The sequence below is a fragment of the Nesoenas mayeri genome (genome assembly GCF_963082525.1).
Source record: "Nesoenas mayeri genome assembly, chromosome: 15".
Lineage (NCBI taxonomy): Eukaryota > Metazoa > Chordata > Aves > Columbiformes > Columbidae > Nesoenas > Nesoenas mayeri.
The window spans coordinates 2,532,996-2,552,349 of record NC_137559.1 but is presented as its reverse complement, the minus strand read 5'-3'; the positions used below and the strand labels follow the sequence as shown (position 1 = coordinate 2,552,349).

At 48.2% G+C, this 19,354-nt stretch overlaps 1 protein-coding gene across 1 annotated transcript; it reads right to left on the bottom strand.

The window, feature by feature from the left end:
- Positions 1–999: 999 nt before the first annotated feature.
- On the bottom strand, positions 1,000–18,605 carry KIF19 (kinesin family member 19; the record flags this gene model as incomplete). Its single annotated transcript, XM_080353944.1, has 20 exons — positions 1,000–1,076; positions 1,518–1,622; positions 2,345–2,498; positions 2,768–3,214; positions 3,603–3,708; positions 3,811–3,953; positions 4,696–4,817; positions 4,989–5,259; positions 5,834–6,002; positions 6,849–7,041; positions 7,866–8,019; positions 8,684–8,806; positions 9,646–9,798; positions 10,525–10,719; positions 11,313–11,438; positions 11,665–11,801; positions 12,376–12,463; positions 13,369–13,479; positions 16,197–16,277; positions 18,546–18,605. Coding segments are annotated over 20 exons (3,015 nt in total), but the record flags the coding sequence as incomplete, so codon positions are not given.
- Positions 18,606–19,354: the final 749 nt, after the last annotated feature.

The following is a 19,354-nucleotide window of genomic DNA, read 5'->3' as shown; positions in this document are numbered from 1 at the left end:
TTTATGAATACAAGTAACTTAAGCTTTCTCATCCCTGGGGTGAGCTACCATCATCTTCTTGACAGGGAGCAAAGCAAGAGGCGCAGAGGGACAGGCAGTGTGTGCGGGGTCAGAATGAGCACACAGGAGAATGCTTTGCAAGCGCTGCTGCTGTAGAAAAAGGTTTATCATCCATTTGAAAAATGCATAAATACACCTGAGACTGTCATCTTAGATGCTTCAGCAGACCTAGGAGGAGGCACGGAGTCACTAGTTATCCTGTGGAATGATCAGAACCTCTTTATTCGCAGCCTATTTCAAAAGCAGGGAAAGCACTTCCTGGTTAGAGATATTTGTTCCAAACCTAAAAGCGCATTCCTGCGGTTTACCAGGGTCTTCACCTATCACCGTGCTCCTTCTCCCGGCTGCAGTCAGATCCAGAATGCTCTGTAGATGGAACGGAGCTGAGAGCAATCATCTCTAGCTGCTCTCACAGCCAAACATCTGCTCACCCAAACAGCATTCCAGGCGAGCGTTACACCCCCAGCTTCACAACAACACACAGGGACAGCGGGGAACGAAGGGGAAACTATTTCTCAGGCATTTACATTTGGTTTTAATAGCCAGAGTGCCTTTTGGATGCGTGGGTGGCATTCACACTTTTGTCGCGGGGAAAAAGGTGGCTCAGGCTCCATGCTGACATCTTCTGTGAGGAGAAGACTGCTGGGAAAACGAGGTTTTCCTCTCCTCTTGGACTCTGTTAACACCCTGTTTGCCTGAAACTGAAGCCAGCAGCTAGAGCGCACAGTATGGACGAGAAAGACTTGCAGTACGGATATAGAAACAGTGATATACAAAGTATAAGGTCCCTCTCTCCCCTGCTAGCCTTCCCTCTGCTTCTCAGCATCACAACACAGAAGCAACATAGATTTTAAGGCACACACCCGTTTCCCTGACTTCAAGTAGTCCCAAAATCGCAGTCCCTTGGGGCCACGGAGAGTTCTGCTCCCCCAGTAACTTCTATTTAATCTTCAGCTGGTTCCCCCAGCGGGTGACCGACTGCTGCTTCTGCCGACTGCTGGCACCATCTGCAGGCCCTGCAAACGGGGGAAGATGAAGCACTCAAGTTTCTCAGGCTCCAATTTGAGTCTCATTGCCAGTCAAAAGGGAGAAGAGACAGATCGTCGCAGGCTGTGGAGGGAGCAGTTTGGCAAAGGCACCAAGATCTGTACATCCTTGCTCTAAGAAAATCCCAAGGCGACACTTTTCAGTGGCAGCAGTATGTTGTCACATGGCTAGCCCACATTAAACTTTGTTCTTCACATATGGATTAGACTAGGATTATGAACACCTCTGAAAATGTTATTTTCTCTTCCTAAGAGGTTATTTTTGGCTGAAAACTTGGCTGTAAAACTCCTCCCCATGTGACTGTGTTCCCAACTGGACTGTTTGTGTTGCATTTACAGCTCTGTAAGTTCAGCGATGAAGAATATAGTGGTGCCTCCTGAGCCAGCCAACCTGATATTTCATGCACTCACCCTTGACTTGCTTCTGTAGGACCCGTCCTTGGATGCGACCAGCGTTGTTCTGGATGGTGCTTGCAGGACCGTTGTCTTTGGGCAGCACCTCTAGTGGAGTCCCCTCTATCAAACACAGGGAGAGCTTCGTTACAAGTATTGGGAGCAGAGCAGGGTTTAATAGCATTTGGCAATGCATGAGTTGCTAGTAGCTAGCAAAAAAAACCCTATACCACTGTAAATCAAAAGCTAACTTTTTTTTAGTTAAAAAGAAAAAGAAAAGAAAGAAAACTAATTAACATCAGTAAGCACCCCTTGCCAGAATGGGGAAGGATTCTGGCTACACTTCAATAGGATTTGGGTATCCAGTTCCCCTAAGCTCATCTTGGCCTTGTACGTCTGCACTAAGCAAAACAACTGAAGCTGACAGACGATCAGTGCAGCCTGTTGTGTCTTGGTCTTGATCAGATTGCCAATAGTTTTGATCATTAGCCTTTACTCTGGCTTATTTCTCACATGACAAGGGGTAATGGGATCAAGCTGGAACACAAGAGGTTCCACTTAAATTTGAGAAAAAACTTCTTCTCAGTAAGGGTGACAGAGCACTGGAACAGGCTGCCCAGGGGGGTTGTGGAGTCCCCTTCTCTGGAGACATTCAAGACCCACCTGGACATGTTCCTGTGCAACCTCACCTGGGTGTTCCTGCTCCAGCAGGGGGATTGGACTAGATGATCTTTTGAGGTCCCTTCCAATCCCAAACATACTGTGATACTGTGATACTGTGATGACAGTCCATCTTTTCCAACAGAGCTGGTGCAGGATGTCACCAGTGGCTCTTTGGTCCCTACCTGAGCGGTGGCCGATAGGAACCTTGACCTTTGCGGCAATAGACGTGCTACTCGCGGCTTTTGACTGATGGAAGAGCCTGGCTTGGCACGGGTGGCGCTCACAAGCTTTGTCTGTATTGGGGCTTGAGGGAGTCCAATGCTTATCTTTAGAGGTCTGAAACACACCGAGTTGAGTTAATCTCAGCAGTGATGTCTCTCATCTCTGATTGTTGCGATGTTGTACCAAAAAGATTCCCGTCGCACCTCACTGGCTTAGCTTGCTGTTAAGGCAGGAGGTCAAGTGCATTATGGAAGAATTTAACTTATTTCCTCTTGCAGTTTGAACTATGTTTCTCTTACCGAACTTAAAAACCACCCTAGCTCCACTGGCTCTATGCCTTCTGCTCAACTCATCTCCTTTAGAAAGAAACACAAAGGACCTACCCTGTGGAAGTTTGGTTCAAGAGAGCGAGATCTTTCCATTCTGGCTGTCCTCTCGGCACACATCTCCTGGTCTCTGCAGCTCCTCAGTGCTCCCCTGGCTGGGGAGCACAGCTGGCTCACAGCTGCAGGCTCTGACAGCACCCCCCCAATGCTTGTCTGACAGCCTGGGGTGGACCTGACCTCCAGGTCCTTCAGCTCAAGCATATCGTCCTCAGAGCAGCGGGCTGAGGAGACCTTGCTCCCAGGATCTCTGCACTGGGCTCTGGAACGGCGGCCGGCTGCAATGAGGGAGATGCTTTTGGTGCTGGCAGCAATTTCCCTCAAGGTCTCCAGACTCAGTGGAACAGCAGCGGTGGCCGCAGATGACATTTTGCCTTCCAAGTCTGGGGAGACTGGGGAATGCAGCCTGGGAGTCATCTTTCCTGCAGCAACACCTGTTGGTTTCTGCTTTAAAAATAAATAAATAAATAAATAGAAGGCAACTTTAGCATAATTTTCTTTCCAATTCAAAACTTATGCTTTTCTCATGGTTACAAAATGAATCATCCAGTGACCAAAGGACCGATGAGCTCCTACGTCTCCCTCCTGTTCCAGGGTGCTGAGTGAAAGGTGGCAGCTACACCCTGACCTCTTCAATAAATCCCAGGCCTTAAACCCCTCTTAAGTGAATACCAGGTCTTAAACCCAAGGCCAGTGCTCTAGGCATGATTGTATTGTCTCCCAAGGTGTCTTCCTCACGTACAACAGATTCAGCTGCTGTGCATGTTCTACCACCACAAGAGGAAGGTGCTGTCCACAACACATGTGCCTTGAATTCAGTTGCTGCCACACTGACCTGCTGAACTAGGCTTTTTGGCAAACCAAACAAAGTTGGGCTGAGATGGGTATCCAGAGACCCCTCCTTCCTACAGGGTGGGGGTCTAGATGATCTGCAGCTGCCACTGTTAAAAGAACGTGCCAAGAGGTTAACAGATGAAAGCACAGAGCCACCAGGTCCCCATGCCCTAGAGAATAAGTCAGATAATAAGGAAGATTCACATTACCTGTCTGACTCAAGGGTGATGGAGGGAATGTCAAACTTCGCCCCGCAGGGAAGATGCTTCATGTTCACAGGTAGACCCTTTCTGATCTCATCTTCATTAGGATCCAGATGCTGACTTACATCCAGAGGAGGACTGTTGTGGGGCTGCAAGAAGGGGGAAGAATGAGATCTCCAGCAGGTTTTTCTCACCATAAAGCCCCTCCACTACCCCAGGCTCTCAGCCTGTGCTCACAAAGACACTCTTGATACCTCATGTGCTCTTCCATAGTTCCAGCCACCTGCAATCTGCTCCCCCCAGTGGAAGGGCACCTGAAGTAATTTAATCTCTCATGTAACAACATGACTAGTATTAAGTTTATGATTCAAGGTGAAACCAAACTCCTTGCCCTGTTCATTCAAGGCAATCATAATAAATAGGAGATGCTGCTGCTTGGACTCCCTGCTGAAGACTGGTGATTTCCTGGCAGCCATTTACTGCTTCAAAACACAAGTTTTCCAAAGAGAGAGGCTTGTGAGGCCTTTCCTGCAGGACAGACCTGAGGAGCTCAATAACAACCGTGCCATGAGCGAGCAGAGGCCTCCAGATATGATAATCTCCTTCAGCAGTCACTTGGAGAGTTGCATGTTTGGCCATCTAACCTTGGCTTTTCTGTCTGGCACCAAATGCTGGTTGCCATGCCTGGGTCATTTTCCGTCACTAAAAGCCTTGTTAACTCTCTGAGTCAAAGGCAAGCAGAGTAAAGCTCCAGGGAGACAACATGTTCATAAAACAAAGCTCTGTACAGCTGCTGACCAGCACCAGGACCCAGCCAGGTGTTGGGTGCGTATGAATCTATGGCCATGACACAAGATTGCGGGACAGTGTGCTCCAGCTGCTCTGCCTTACCCTGAGCATCCCGGACATCACTGAATGCAGCACAAGCAGGCGGTTCAGCGTCCCCTCCTCCAGCTCAGAGAGGTGCAGCTGCTGTAACCTCGCCAGTGTCTCTGGGACAGGAATGTTCTGGGCTGGAGCAGAGATGGGCAGGGAGAGCTAAAGATCACTCCTGGAGGAACAACTGAGAACTGTGAAGCCATGACACTCAATACAATGTTTTCCGGGTGGATTGCTCTCCCCTTTAGCATCAGAAAACAAAGCTCAGAGATAACAGCAGAGCAGGAGCAAAGGTGATGCTTTACCTTTTATCAGCGCCTGCTGCTGCTGAATTATTTCTTCACAGAGTAGCGTGTGCTGCTGCAGTTGCTGGATCACAAAATCCTTCTGGCATAATAGATTCTCCTTGTACAGTGTTTTCGCCTGCAGGTCTGTGTTGCCAAGCTCGAGCTCATGGGCTCTGCAGAGGAGCCTTAGAACCTCCTGCTCATCGTCACTGGTGATTTGTCTGGGGAAAAGCTCCTCCATCTGGGAAGCTTTTTCCTTGGCATTTGCTAAGTGCTGCTCCAGCTCTGCCTGAAAAAGATAGGGCATTCTCAAGGCAGTTTGGCTTCTCAGGATAATAAAGGCATCGGAGCAGATCTCTGCTGTGTCCTTCACACTGAGATTAAAGTAACATCTACAAAGAGTATTTTGCTTATTCTACTGGCAGCAACCACGTTTCAGTCATGGCAGATATGACAGTCCTTGCCTAGTGGAACTCACGCATGTTAATGCTAGTTACCAGAAAAACAATCACCAAAAGCGATTACCAAAACATTGAACAACCAGTGAGTGAAAACTCCTCAAAATGTTCCTGAAAGGGGAAATGGGAAGAATTAGCTCACTTATGGGTGTGCCAGCTCAGTGGGTGCTTTTCCCTCATCCTAAAAAACTCAGGGGCAGAGGCAGGCTGCAAACATCAACGTTCCCATGCCGCTTCCTTCAGCAGCCCAAGGCATTTAGGCATCCAGCTGCAATACAGGTCTCATGCTGCTTTTGCGGTGCCAACCCCAAACCACAGGAACCTCTCTGAGTGACGCTGCTGCCATCCTGCCCCCAAAGCCCGCTGGGCAGAGTTGTGACCACAGCGGCACCTTCACCTCCTCACCTTCAGGGCCACTGTCTTGCGGTGTTCTGCCAGCAGCAGGTTGATCTCTTCTCTTGCTACTGTAACTTCATGAGGTTCAGGTGAATCTATGATACGCCCTTCTTTGTCTTCTTCCTCCGTGCTTTCATCTTTCTTCTTTGCTGCACCCTGAGCCTTCTCTCGTTCCCAGCTGCCAGGAAAACAAGAAAGAAACCTCTGGGACATGGTGACATGACTCTAACGATGCGTGCATAGCCCTTCATTGTATCTGTCCAATTTCTTCTTGCATGACAGCAGCAGAGCTAGTTAGCCGAGGCTGCTCTGGAGCTGGACAAACCATGCAGAAGAGTGCAATTAGCTTCCCCCCTTTTGGAAGTCTAAGAGATGGGCCTCCTCTTTGATCTTTGCATGGCAAGAATAGTGCTTTTCCCCACCTCATCACAAATTGCTGCCTGTTCACAGGTACTTGTTGAATACATCTAATGACCTGAAGACAAGGTGACTGGACCGTGGAAGGACCAACAATCCCAGTCTGTGTTGGCATCCAGTTTTTCCATTAAAACACAAGTTAAAGAATAAAGTCCAAATAGCAGTGAGGTTTATACTTTCAGTCTTGAGCTTAAACTTGATGCTAGAGGTAGCTGTTTGCCTTATGGAGCCACATCAGGCGATCACACTGCAGTGCGACACTCCGTGCAAGCTGCAGTCTCCTCACAAGCACCAGGAGGGATTAGGGTTGTGTTTCTCAATAGCAGAAATCACCTGTTGCAAATATAGCACCTTAATCTAAGGCTCAGAGTCTCATGGACTTAAGCCACCTTAAATCCCTGGGTACCTTTTGCAGACCACCACCCTCCCAACTTTTTCCTTGTCACATAGGTAAATATTAAACCTACACTTGATCTTTCCACTTAAACAACTAAATAATCTTTTTAACAACATCCTTTGGTCGTTTTTATTGGAAGGGACCATGGGGTATTCGCATTTCTCATGGTGAGTTTGTAGGTATGAAGCTCAAAGCTAAGGAGCTACTCACTCTGTGATTGTTAGGAGGTGCCTGCAGGTGTCAACGTGCAGCTCAGTGTTGGTGTTCTCCAGCTCCATCAGGCTGTGACACGTCTCCATTTGCTCCCTGAAAGCCCCCAGCAGCTGCGCCCGCAAGGCGTCCATGTCTTGGCCACTGTGTGCCCCAAAGCCCCGGTGCCCCTCTGCTGCAGGAGAAGATATTCCTGATCTCACGTTCAGCCCAGTAAACTTCTGCCAAGTACCCACAAAACGACTCTGGGACCAAGCCACTCGGTCTGTGTGTTACGAGGCATTCACTTGGAGGACTCTGCTTCATTCTGCAGTCCCTTGAAGTTAATGATGTGCTTAAGAAACCTGATATCTCTTTATGATTGTATTATTAGCAATAGACTGGTCTCATCGCTAATGCTTTTGTGAGTGTTAAGATACTGCATTGCAGGGACATCTCTTCCCCCTTTCCACCCACCAAAAGGTATCGTTTTTCTGTGCTTGTTATCTAGAAATGACCTTGGGTATTGGCAGCAGAGGCCTATTATCCCTCCTATCTTCTCTGTCAGAGAACCTGACTATTTTTATTTCATTCCTTGCTAGATTCACTGACAAAAGGAACAATCCCCAGGGCAGAACAATCAATGTTTCAAAAGCTCTCCCCTGCCCCCGCTCTCTGTTTTATTTTTTGTAATTAAGTGCAATGAACCATATGACAGAGCCTTGTGTCCTGACGCAGCCTCAGAGCCGCAGTGATGCGGGCCACAGGCTCAGTCCCCTCGCTGGCAGAGCCAGGACTTCCCACAGCGAATGCCACCACTTGACATCAAAGCTCTTTTCAGGGGCAGGTTTGTGAAATTTAACAGATTTTAATGTTTAGGAAGGTGCTGAGAAGGTTGAATGTGTTGTCCAGCATCACACAGCATGCCAGAGGCAGCCATGGGGTCCCACCAAACGCCACCACCACCTGTCCACACAGCTCCTCTATCCTTTCTCTTTCCTCCAAACACCTCAGAGCAGTTCTTGCTCCTGGCTCTACCTTGCAGATTCCCAAGGTCGGATCTGACTGCGCTTTGCTCCTTCTCCTGGTTTTCAACCCTCGCCTTCAGATGCTCCATGTCCCTGTGGAGGTCTGCGATGATGCTGGTGTATTGGTCAATGGGGTAGGGGACATTCTGCAGGTTACATTTGACCTGGTGAACAAGAATAAATGAGCATTTGTCCCACAGTCTGTTATTTGTAAAACAGCCACCAACAAAGCTATGCTTTCAGTTGGAGGAGCACCGAGTGCTGTGACGGGGGAGAATTTTCCCTCATGAGTTTGGAAACTGTAAAATAGTGGTTTTCCCTTATTCTGGGAGATTCCCAAAAGGTAACAGAGAAAAGCCAGGGATACAGTGGCCACAGGGAAAACAGAGATCCACAAAGAGTGAAAGTGTTGCATCTTCCTCCACCCCACAAGCCTCTCCACTCTCCCCATTTTACTCCTCCTTTTGCAGCCCCTCAGTTCCTCTTCCAGGTCCAGCATCCTCAGTGGGACATTCCCCATACATTGTCCTCCCAACAGTTGCCTTCCATCCATCATTTCTTATGTGCTGCACCCAGGTCCATCCCAGGCACATCATCCTCTGTCTCTATTATTTTGCTCCCTTGTTCTGACCCTTGTATTCTTCTCATTCATGACCCACACAACTTGTTTCCTGCTGTTCCCGTCATCTGCTTCTCTTCCGTCACTCACACTGAGCCTCTACACCATCCTGGAGTCTGTTCTCCCTTCCTGCACTACATTTTCTACTTCCACTTTACAAGCTTTTAGTCTGTACCTCCCACCTCTTTGCGATTTGTTTGCTCATTTACCTGTGTCTTGATGTTTTTTGCTCGATAGGCGTAGATCAGGGTCATTCGAGACTCTTCAAAGGAGGTACTGGCCGGGCTGATGTGTGCAATCATTACAGTCCTGCTGTTGCCCCCTAATGAGTCCTGCAGGGATGCAACGTTGATCTGGTTAGTATGGACATGACAGGGACTTGCCGCTCAGTGGTAACCCTGCAGCTCATTGAGATTCTGGTGGAGAATCCCAATTAGGAGTGAAGGAAGTGCTGTTAAAAGTTCGTCAGGGCCTCTCTCCATCAAAAGCAAAATCAATAAGTAATTAACTTTCTACCAAACAAGATTTTTTGCAAGAAAAAAATCACAGTTTCTATAAATATACGGGCAGCTTCTCAATGCTGCTCGCAACAGAATCCTGCCCTTTTCTCCACCCTTCTCCTCCTCTCCATCCTCCAGAAAACATACCTGTCAGTGCCAGTGGCAGCTCAGCACTAAGGCTTGAGGTGACATTCAATAAATGAAGTTGTAAAGGATTCATGAAATAACCAGTGTAGCAAAGAGCCTGTCTGTGACCTTTCTGACTTCCTAAGGGAGAGATGACTTACATGATAACACATAGTCACTCGCAGTCTCTCTTCCTGCCCCAACAACATCCAAATTTATTGGCCAATTTCAGCCAAAACTCATAGGAGGGATGAAACATTCAAAGGCAGTAAGATCATTACAAAATAAAAAAAATAAAAATCACTTATCACCTGCAAGCTTAGAGACATACGACCCAAATCAACAGGATTTCCTTAACCTTGTAGGAGGCCAACATGTTTATTATAGAGACAAATCTACCCAAGTCAGGCCCCGATTGCATTGCAAAGCTCAAGCGAGATCCCAGGAGGGTTTCAAGCTGGACAAAGACAATGCACAGAGATATTCCAAGATCAGCTCTCAGGTCCATCTAATCTGAGAGTGCCACCAGCAAACACGGGTTGTACCTTCAGCAGGCGCGTGAGTTTGCTGTCTCGAAAATTGACAAAGTGGGCCCGGCTCCCCTTTTTCTCGCTCAAAGCGTTGATGCAGTTGCCCAAAGCCAGCAGCGAGCGGTTGATGTGGGCTCCTTCCTTCATCCTCTTGCCCTGGTTGTGAGTCTGTTGGGAGGCAGGACAGACAGACAAAGCACACGCTGCAGAACGGGGGGGTCTGCGCCTGGGGAAGATGTGCAGCATCACTGGGGTCGAGGTTTGGATGGCAAAGCAATGCCTCCTGCAAAATCAACTTGAAAGCGCAGGGTTAAACCCCACTCTAAGGCACAGAGGTCCTGGTAGGAGTATGTTTATTGGAAAAGATGACCCAGCTCTGAGCTCTTGGTTCTTAAAAGTTAGCTATTAATTACCTTCTAAACATTATTTCAGGAATCAAGATGCATAACTACATCACTCAAAACATCCTGGTCTCAGTAGAAATACCGGTTATGTAAAATCTGCCTCAAATCACCTCCCTGGGTTCCAGCGCTGCCTCCTTCCCCCAGGAGCCAGCTGCCTTGTTTTCCACCCACCAGCCTCCCTCTGCTCCACTGGTACCGGCTTTCTCTGACAGCCCAGCTGATCCCTGCCTAACAGACCTCAGCTTCTCCTTAGATGTGAAATTCGCTGCTCCTTTTTCAGACCAGAGAAAAGGCTGCGCTCAAAACCCATTTTACCTTTTTCCAATTATACTGGTTGGTTTAATAAAAGATACTACCAATATCCTCAAACTTTGTCTTTAATTTCAGGCCGTCTCAGGTACAAACTACTGCTATAAAGCAACAAGGAAACACACAGTGCTGGTTTCCTTGCAGCCTGGTCCCACCAAAAGCTGCCGAGCGGCAGCCGTACCTGGGCTGCTCTCTCCGACCCGGCCAAGTCGACCATGAAAAGCTTTCCAACTCGCACTTCCTCGCCCGTCGCCTTCCTGCGGCTCTTCTGCGTCACGGTCACCTGCAGCACCGCGTGCGAGCGGGAGGACGTCTCGTTGGCGGCGGTGGGTTCCTGTGTGCGTTGCTTGTTTCCTTTCATCAACAGCTGCATGATCTAAATGATGCAGAAAAGCACACAGAGATGCGCAGCTCTGCCTGGGCCGTAGTGTGATGTTCCCCCAGGCTGAGCCCCTCACCCGGGGCACAGGCAAACTGGTCGTGCTCATGCTAACAGGGCTTTTGCTCTTGATTTGCCCCAGGTCTCCCCCTTTGGCTTGTGAACTTGTTGGGTTTGGGGCTGTTTTCCTGGCAAGCCTATTTATCTCGTATCCAAAGCACATGTAGAAGTGCACATCACTGTAGCTCAACGAGGTTTCATTATTTCTTCTCCCTCTCCAAATGGCTTGTTGACACGTGTACACAAATCAAAGCGCTCTTGTCCTTCCAGGAAAGAACCAAACACCCTGGGGAGCAGAGCTAGCAGATTAGCTGGGGATTGTAGCCTGGCTTCTACCACTCACACAGCTCCATGATCAGCCCTTTCCATACAATTCATCATGTCAATCCAGCTCCACCAAGGTCCTGCTACACAAGGTCTTTGCTGTTGAGTAAGCCACAGGTAGTGGGAAGTGCAAATTTTAAATCACTGTTGCATGCAAGCACAATCCTCCTCCCTTTCTCCTCACCATGGACCATAGCCCCAGGTACCTCCTGAGCATTTGTGGTGGAGACTTCTGTAATTCCTGCTATCTGGATGCTGCCTCTGGGGTCCTCTCTGAGGTCTAAGAACCCTGAGGATGGGTTCAGGAGGTCGCGGATCACTTCATTGTAGATCTGAGGGTAAGAAATGAGGGGCTGGTGTGAGACTAGCATTGGGTCTTTAGATCTGCAAAGAGGATTGAATTAATCCTGCGTTTCTCTGGGGTGGAAGGGAAGAAGGGAAGATTCAGATTGCACAGCCCAAGGGGAGGGTTGTGTGATGGAGAGACTTGGACATCCCGCTTCCCATCACACCAGCTCCCAGGGGCTTGCTGAACCCAAGGCAACACAGACACTTCACCTCCAGGTAGGACATGGAGACTCTGTAGTCCATCTCCTCGGTGGTACCTTCAAGGGCTTTAAAGAGGTCATCAAGAGTACGGATGTAAATCCCCGGCTCGCAGTCCGTCCCCAGCATCGTGTAGGTTTTTCCTGTGCCTGTTAAAGATATAAAGAAAAGCAGCAAAGACCAACTTCCACGTGAGCAAGTTTCTACAACAAATAAAGCCTGGTTTCCTCCTGATTTCTGTCCTTCATCCCCAAACATCTTCCAGTTACTCTGGTTTCTCAGCCTACAATGACGCTGCTCAGGAAAGGCATGGCGAGTGCCTCCAAAATGGAGGACTTGCAGATGGGCAGAAAGGCAGGTTAGCTGCTCACCTATGTGTTCAGAGTGGCGCTAGAAATATATTTTCATATATTTTCTAGTCTGTAGGTGCTTTCTATGGCCGCATTTGTTTTCCTGAGATCAGTCTCCAGCATTGCACAGACACCCTCATCTCCTCCTTGTTAATGGAAAGATTTGTCTCCACTGAATTCCATCCCAATTACATGACTTCTCAAATAAGGCAGTTTTGTCATTACTTTTGCATTTAAGGGAGATCCACACTGCCCAATGACAATGGTATTTTAACACTTCAGTCTTGTCCTCAACAGTAAGCAATTAATTGGCATTACAGTTCACCTCTGATTTGTACAGAGGTGGTTTATTCATCTGGAGGGACCACTTTACCTGTTGGACCATATGCAAAAACAGTTGCATTGTAGCCAGAAATGACTCCTCCTATCAGGCTTTTGGTCGTGGACACATATACTTCTTCCTAATTCAGTCAAAAAAGCATAAACTTATGGTCAGGCAGAACAGCTGTCCAAATAACCTATATCTAATTGCATTAATTCCCTGTGATTTTCTCGCTATGTTTTACAAATTTCCTGGGCTTTGGAACCATTTGTGAACCAGCTGAATTTTGACACATCATCCAAACAAGCAGAAAGGCACAGAGGTTTATTGAATTTTTCTAAAGGCAGGCAAGATGCAGGAGCGTACTGAAATAAATATCCCTACATTTGATTGCTTGTCTTGGACTCTGAACATGGAATGCTTTGTTTTTCCTTTGTGTCTGCTGAAGAAGGGAGTAAATTCTCTCCTTCACCTTATGCTTTATTGAGAAACGCCACTGGGCCCCCAAAAATGCCTTAGGTAGCGTACTTGGAGGCTGAAGTTTCATGTGAAAGAACACGGATGACTGAATTGCTTGTAAGAAGCAAGGCTGCGGTCACCATTATCACAAAATGCAGGTGCTGATGAAATCCTCACGCTGCACCTTGCATGTGTCTGCAGAACAGCTCGTTCAGGGCACTGGAGCTCAATTATGAGCCTGTGAAACAACAGAGGCCCAGGGAAGAAGCGTGTGAGCAATACAGCCAAACAACGTGACAATGATCTCATTCACAGGAGACCTCGGGGACAAAGCTCTTCATCCCTGCGAGGGTGTGTTGAATCTGGGGAGTCCCGATGCGGGAGGGAGAGGCAGATTGAATATTGCACATCTCCCCGCAAAGGAAAACCATCACAGTTGTCTCACCTTCAGCACAATCACCTTTTATCTGGGTAACACGCAGCCTCTGGGATGTGTGGGTCTACTCACCTGCCAAAAACATTCATCTAAGCAGGGAAAATGGTTCTAATGTTAAGCCTTTTGGTAAAAAAGGGGAAGGATGTTACCTGGGTTGCTCTGTGATCGAAAACCATGTCAAATACAAATGTTTTTTCTCGGGATCTATTAGCTCGCAAGATGTCATCTGGGTCTTCACTTGGATCCATCAGGACCACCTTCTGTTATAAGATAAAGTCAGAGAAATGACGGTTACGTCTGGGTTTGGTTAACAGTCTGACAGCCCCGTTGCCACCGCATCTCTTGGCCAGAGGAACGTTGCACTACAGCTTTGTGCAGAAAACACGCTCATGTGCACAATGCTGAGGCCAACAAGCGTGGTTTTGCAAACGATGTCACAACTTCTGTGATTTGGAGAACAAGTAGCTGCTGCAAAATGCTTCGAAGGTCCGTTGTGCCGTGAAACAGCCGCTGGCATTGGGTAACAGTGATGGTTATGGGGATGTGACATCCAACCAGCCCCGGTGCCAGCAGGAGGGGGACGGGACTCTTACCTCAATTTTCAGCCAAGACTCAGACAGAGGAGCTGTGAATGAAAAGACTTAAGTTCCTCGGGAGCAAAAATACCCAAAGTCATCTTTCCACAGCCTTTCCTGCAGAAGGACTGACAGAAAGATCTGCATTGCTCAAGGATGGAAACTTTATTCCGTTTCTGAGTTCTATGAAGGAAAAAACAAAGGTGGGAGAGGAGTTGCAGCAGGTTACAGAGCGGGTTCTGTTTCTTTTCAGTCTCTTTGGATCTATTTTGGTACACAATTATCACAGCATACAATTACTGCAGAGAACTGTATTCTTTCTCCTCCAGGGAAATGGCTCGTAGGGAGATGCTCGAGCCTCAAGGTGGGGACAGAGAACCCTGCGCCTCCAACTCCAGAGCAGCTTGCACCCTCTCCCAGGTAAACAGATCATTAGATGAGCAATTAGAGCACAGATCAACCACCACTTGACACACACAATAACTGTATTGGGTGCCGGGCATGGGAGAGGAACAAGTATGGAGGACAAGTGCCTACGGGTGTTCAGAAAACCTCAAGATTTTGGGTTTTCTTTTGCATTACCTGCTGAATTCCAAGTCTCTAACAAGAATCTCAAGTTTTGATCTGCAAGTTTTCAATTATCAGAATTATTTTTTTAAATTTTTCAGTTTTCAGTGGTCCGGCCGGGGCCTTAAAACCTGGAGCAACACAAGAATAAACTCCAGAGGGAATTCTCGGTTGATCCTCGGCGGTGGCATTTGCCTGAAAAAGATGGGCTGACACGTAACCATGTTCACGTGCAAGTGTGACCACCAAGGGCAGAGCCTGGAGAAAGAGGTCAGCACGTTTCCTTCAGAAATCTGCCCTGCAACACTTTCAGGTGCATTTTACTGGTTGCTTGCAACATCCAAATCTTGCTGGCAGTGTAGCAATGCACCCGAAAGCATCGTCCTCCTCAGTCTGGCGCTAACACCTGGTCAGTATTCTAAATGCATTAATCTTCTGCTATTGCACGGAAGCATTAAAACATAACAAGACACTAACACAGTCAGTTATGAGTTAGGATTAATAAGCCAACAGAAGCAGCTCTAAATGAGTTAGGCTGGGAGTAAAAATAGCAGGGAACATGATGTAAATGAAAATACATCAAGAAATCCAAGTACTTCAACTGCCCAGTCGATTAATTTGCTTTCATAATTACAGTTATTTGCATTATTAAGAGAAATTCGTTCTTACGGCTAGAAGTTACTCAGACTAATGTAATGCAGATTTCCTTCCCAGATTTCCATTAGAGAAAATAGATCTCAGGGCAGATGATGCAAGTCTGAATAAGCTGTATAAAAATTAAGCTGATATCCTTGTGAGGTCAATGGTTGCTTTTAATAAAAGAATAAAATTGTAAAAGGATGGTTCACTAGTAAGGTGCTAAGCAGAAAATACATTTGTAAGATAACACAAAGAGGAGAGATTCATGCTCTTTGCTTCTGAGAGCTGCTGTCACTTGACTATTGCATAGAGACAAGATAAATTACAGAATTAGCGTGCATTCAGAAAGGGTTCAGAGAAAGATCAGCTGAGGCATGATAGAGAACAATAGCATTTACATTGGAAAAGAAGGTAAATAACATTAAAAATATGTAAAAAGAGGTAGAAAAGGTAAGTGGGGACCTCCTGCTGTCCCTGCTGCTTAAAAAGAAGAGCAAGAGTTGGAAGATGCAGAACTGGAGAAGAGCAGCACCACGTGCCCCTCAGCTCCAGCAGGACAGGGAACTGCTGCAGAGAGTCCAGCGCAGCCACCAAGATGCTGCAGGGAGTGGAGCATCTCCCGTGTGAGGAAAGGCTGAGGGAGCTGGGGCGCTGGAGCTGGACAAGAGGACACTGAGGGGGGACTCATTCCTGGGGATCAATATGGAAAGGGGTAGTGTCAGGAGGATGGAGCCAGGCTCTGCTGGTGACAACCAGTGACAGGACAGGGGGCAATGGGTGCAAACTGGAACACAGGAGGTTCCACTTAAATTTGAGAAGAAACTTCTTCCCGGTGAGGGTGTCAGAGCCTGGCCCAGGCTGCCCAGGGGGGTTGTGGAGTCTCCTTCTGTGCAGACATTCCAACCCGCCTGGACACCTTCCTGTGTAACCTCATCTGGGTGTTCCTGCTCCATGCGGGGATTGCACTGGATGAGCTTCCCACATCCTTTCCAACCCCTGACACTGGGATTCCTGTTTACGGGAAGCTGTGTCCCCGCTCTGTGCCACAGCAAGGCCGGGCGCTTTGCGGGATTTGAAAGCGAGTGTTTGCGTGGGAACCAGAGGGGCCAGAGCCTCGTGGGGTCTGTGCGGTACCCGCAGGGCTGGCTCCCCGCTCCCCATGGCGGGGACGCTCCTGCCGCCCCAGCACGACTCACCTGCTCGCCCACCCTGCGGGCGACGAGGGCAGCTCCCTCCTCCGCTTCGGCCTCGCTGAGGGGACGGATGCGAAGTGCCACCTGCACACACAGCACACACGTGGCTTGTGCGTGCCGAGGCCACCCGGCCTTACCTGCAACAGGGCTCAGCTCTGTGTAAGCACCGGCAACATCCACAGTTTCTAGCTGCATCTCTTGCGCTGATCAATCTTAAAAGCTTAAGATTAGGGCTTGGAGAGTTTAAGGAAGTTGATAAAGTTTTAAACCAGTTAATTCTCCCACGATTTACACTTTCATCTTGACAAATTCTTCCTCCCTCTTCCCGTGTTTCTGTCTCCAACCCAGCAAGGCTCCAACTGATTGACAGAGAAGGCGGCAGAATGAACTGAGCCGTGTCATTGCTGCTGCCACCTCCAGAGGTCTGGGACCGTGGTGCCAACAGCCACAGAGCTGAGCATGCCTAGAGAATCCCCTGCGCTCCCCAAAACACTGATTAAAGTTATCCGCGACAAAGAAAGGGAATTGCATTTCACTAAGTACCCATTTTGTTTAATCCCGGGTAGCAATCATTATGAGCCTGTTCTACCAGATCAGAGCAAGTTGGCCCTGATCCGTGCAGGTCCCGCAGGGTTCCTCGGAAGCTGGTGTTCCTGGCTGGACGGCAGCAATTATAAAGTAGCAATTAACTGCCAGTGCCTTGTGCTACAACTTAATCAGCCGGAAACCCTGTGCTCCACTTTGAAACACAGGCGATAATTTGACTCGAAGATTTAAAACACACAGGCTGTATGTGTCAGTATTAATAACGTATAAGAGCACATACGTTTCAGGCTGTTTATAGGTGAAGCAAGTGTGGTGTCATGGATCAGTTTGGCCCCCTGGAGCTGGGGTCTTGCTCTGGCCCCGACTCACTGCAGCTGTGGACGAGCTGCACAGTCTCAGATTCCAAACCTGTGCACCCCATGGAGGGTCTCCAGAGAACACCACCAATTCAAAATCCCACCTAAAAAGCTTCCCTTGGCATCTCAGTTAATAACAGAGATTTGAAGGACTCTATTTTCACCTTTCCATAGCTGTTTTCCCCTCTATAAAATACAGCAACAACCCCCTCGCAGCTCCTGACAAGAGAGCTGATGCTGATAGAACACTGCATAATGCACATAAACAATGCCATCATCAGGAGGGTGTGCAGTTATCCAAACAGACTTGTTCTACAGCCCCACCAGTCACAAGCAACTGGTTTCTATAGGAACCAGATTTATTTCCACAATAACAAGTCAAGCTACCTGTCAATTTAATGAGGGTTTCATGAACAGCTCCATTCTGGAGCACCATAATAGACATTTTTGAGCAGTTCCAGCAACAGCAAAGGAACATTTATTCACAGTGAATATCTCAGAGTATGAAGTGATCTCCTTGGCTTTAGATAACTTTTAATATTTACAAGAACGCAACAATTAACGTCATTATCTCCCTAAACACATCTGAGAGACACTGTTAAAAGCGTCTCCTTCCCATGAGCTGAACTCATCTTAGAGGCATTAGAAAACATTGTTTTGCATGCCACAAGCCCAGGTCCTGCGGGAGGAGCAGGACACAGTGCAAATCTCTCTTGGACAACCTTCACCTCCAGAACAGTCCCGTTAATCACTGTACTGAGTAACTCGGGCCACTGAGGGTAAGAAAACAAAGCCAAATGAGCAGCATGTGGAGACAGATCACACCAAGTACCAAGGCTTTTCCTTGCATTAGAGAGGAATGCAAAGTATTCTAGATATTATTGACTTTATTTTAAGCAATTTCACTTTGAGCAGAGGTTTCTGTGCGTGCCCCAGCCTTGTTTCAGCACACTGTGAGAGTAATGCTTCAGTTTAACTGAGAGCCACAGGGTTGAAGGTTGAAACTTGGGAAAGGATTACATTTTCAAAGCATTCCTTTTACTCTGATCAACATAGAGAGATGCCAAGGTCCTGGAGCAATGGTGAGGACTCAGACAGGAATATAATCCCAGCTGCTTATTTGGGTTCTGAGTGACAGATTCATAAGACAGACACACTGAAAATCACTGTTCAAGGAAGACAAACAACCACCACCTGTCAGGTTACCCAGTCTCACCTCCCCTACTATGTATTTTTTTTTCCTCTGCAGGACACTAATACCCAACTTTTGCCTTAAATCACACACAGCTTTGCACAAAGAGATCAAGTCTGGGTTTTTTCCTCCGACTGGGGCAGCGAGCCCAGGAACACTGGCAGCCAGCTGGCAAACACAACAGGACGGACACCGGGGCTGCGTGTGACCCAGCTCCTCCTCCCCATCCCACGTCCTCCCCTACGCGAGCGGACTCACCGTGAGCTGCTGCTCCTTCATGGCCGAGCTGTGTGCCGATGCCAGCGCAGGGCTGGGCGATCAGCCCGGCGAGGTGCGCATCGAACTGGAGCTCAGAGGCAGGAGCTGGTTCAGAGGCAGCAGCGATCGCCCCGGGAGATGCAGCACCTGCGCTCCCCTGGGGGAAGAGACTGCAGGGACAGGAGAGGCAGCGGCAAAACAGCGAGCTCAGGGCAAGCGGGGCGGCAGGACACTGCCTGCCACCACCGCACCTGGGATGGGACACGGTGAAAGGTATCAGGATATGCAGAACAACCCACCTGCCAAGCCCAAATTAGTTCTTTATGTGCAAATCTGCCTGCACACACCCTTGGTGAGCCTTTTTTCTGCCCTCCAGGATGCCAGATTTCTCTCAGATGCCTCCATCTCTTAAGATCAAATATGTGGCACAACCAGGTACAGGGATCCACACTCCACCAAACATTGAGCAAGAAGCACCCTGGCCCCTCCAGCCTTGCACAGGAACTGACAACAGCCATGGAGACAGTCAGGAAGGAGTTTGCTGCCTCCCTGATCAAGCGTCCATCTCATTGTCACTTCACACACAGTGGCATTTCGTGGCTCCTACGTTCAGGAAGGCAATCTGCAGCAAGCACTGAACATACGAGCTGTCTCTTGGCTGCCTCCAGCTGAGCGCGGCCCAAAGAGTAAGTTCTGTGTAAGACTTAAAGACTAATCCAGTAATTCCTGAGGCTACTATCAGCTTGCAAATAGCTGAAGAAATCCCCATAATTTTCTAGTCACTCCACTAGAGCGAACAGGTCGTGGCC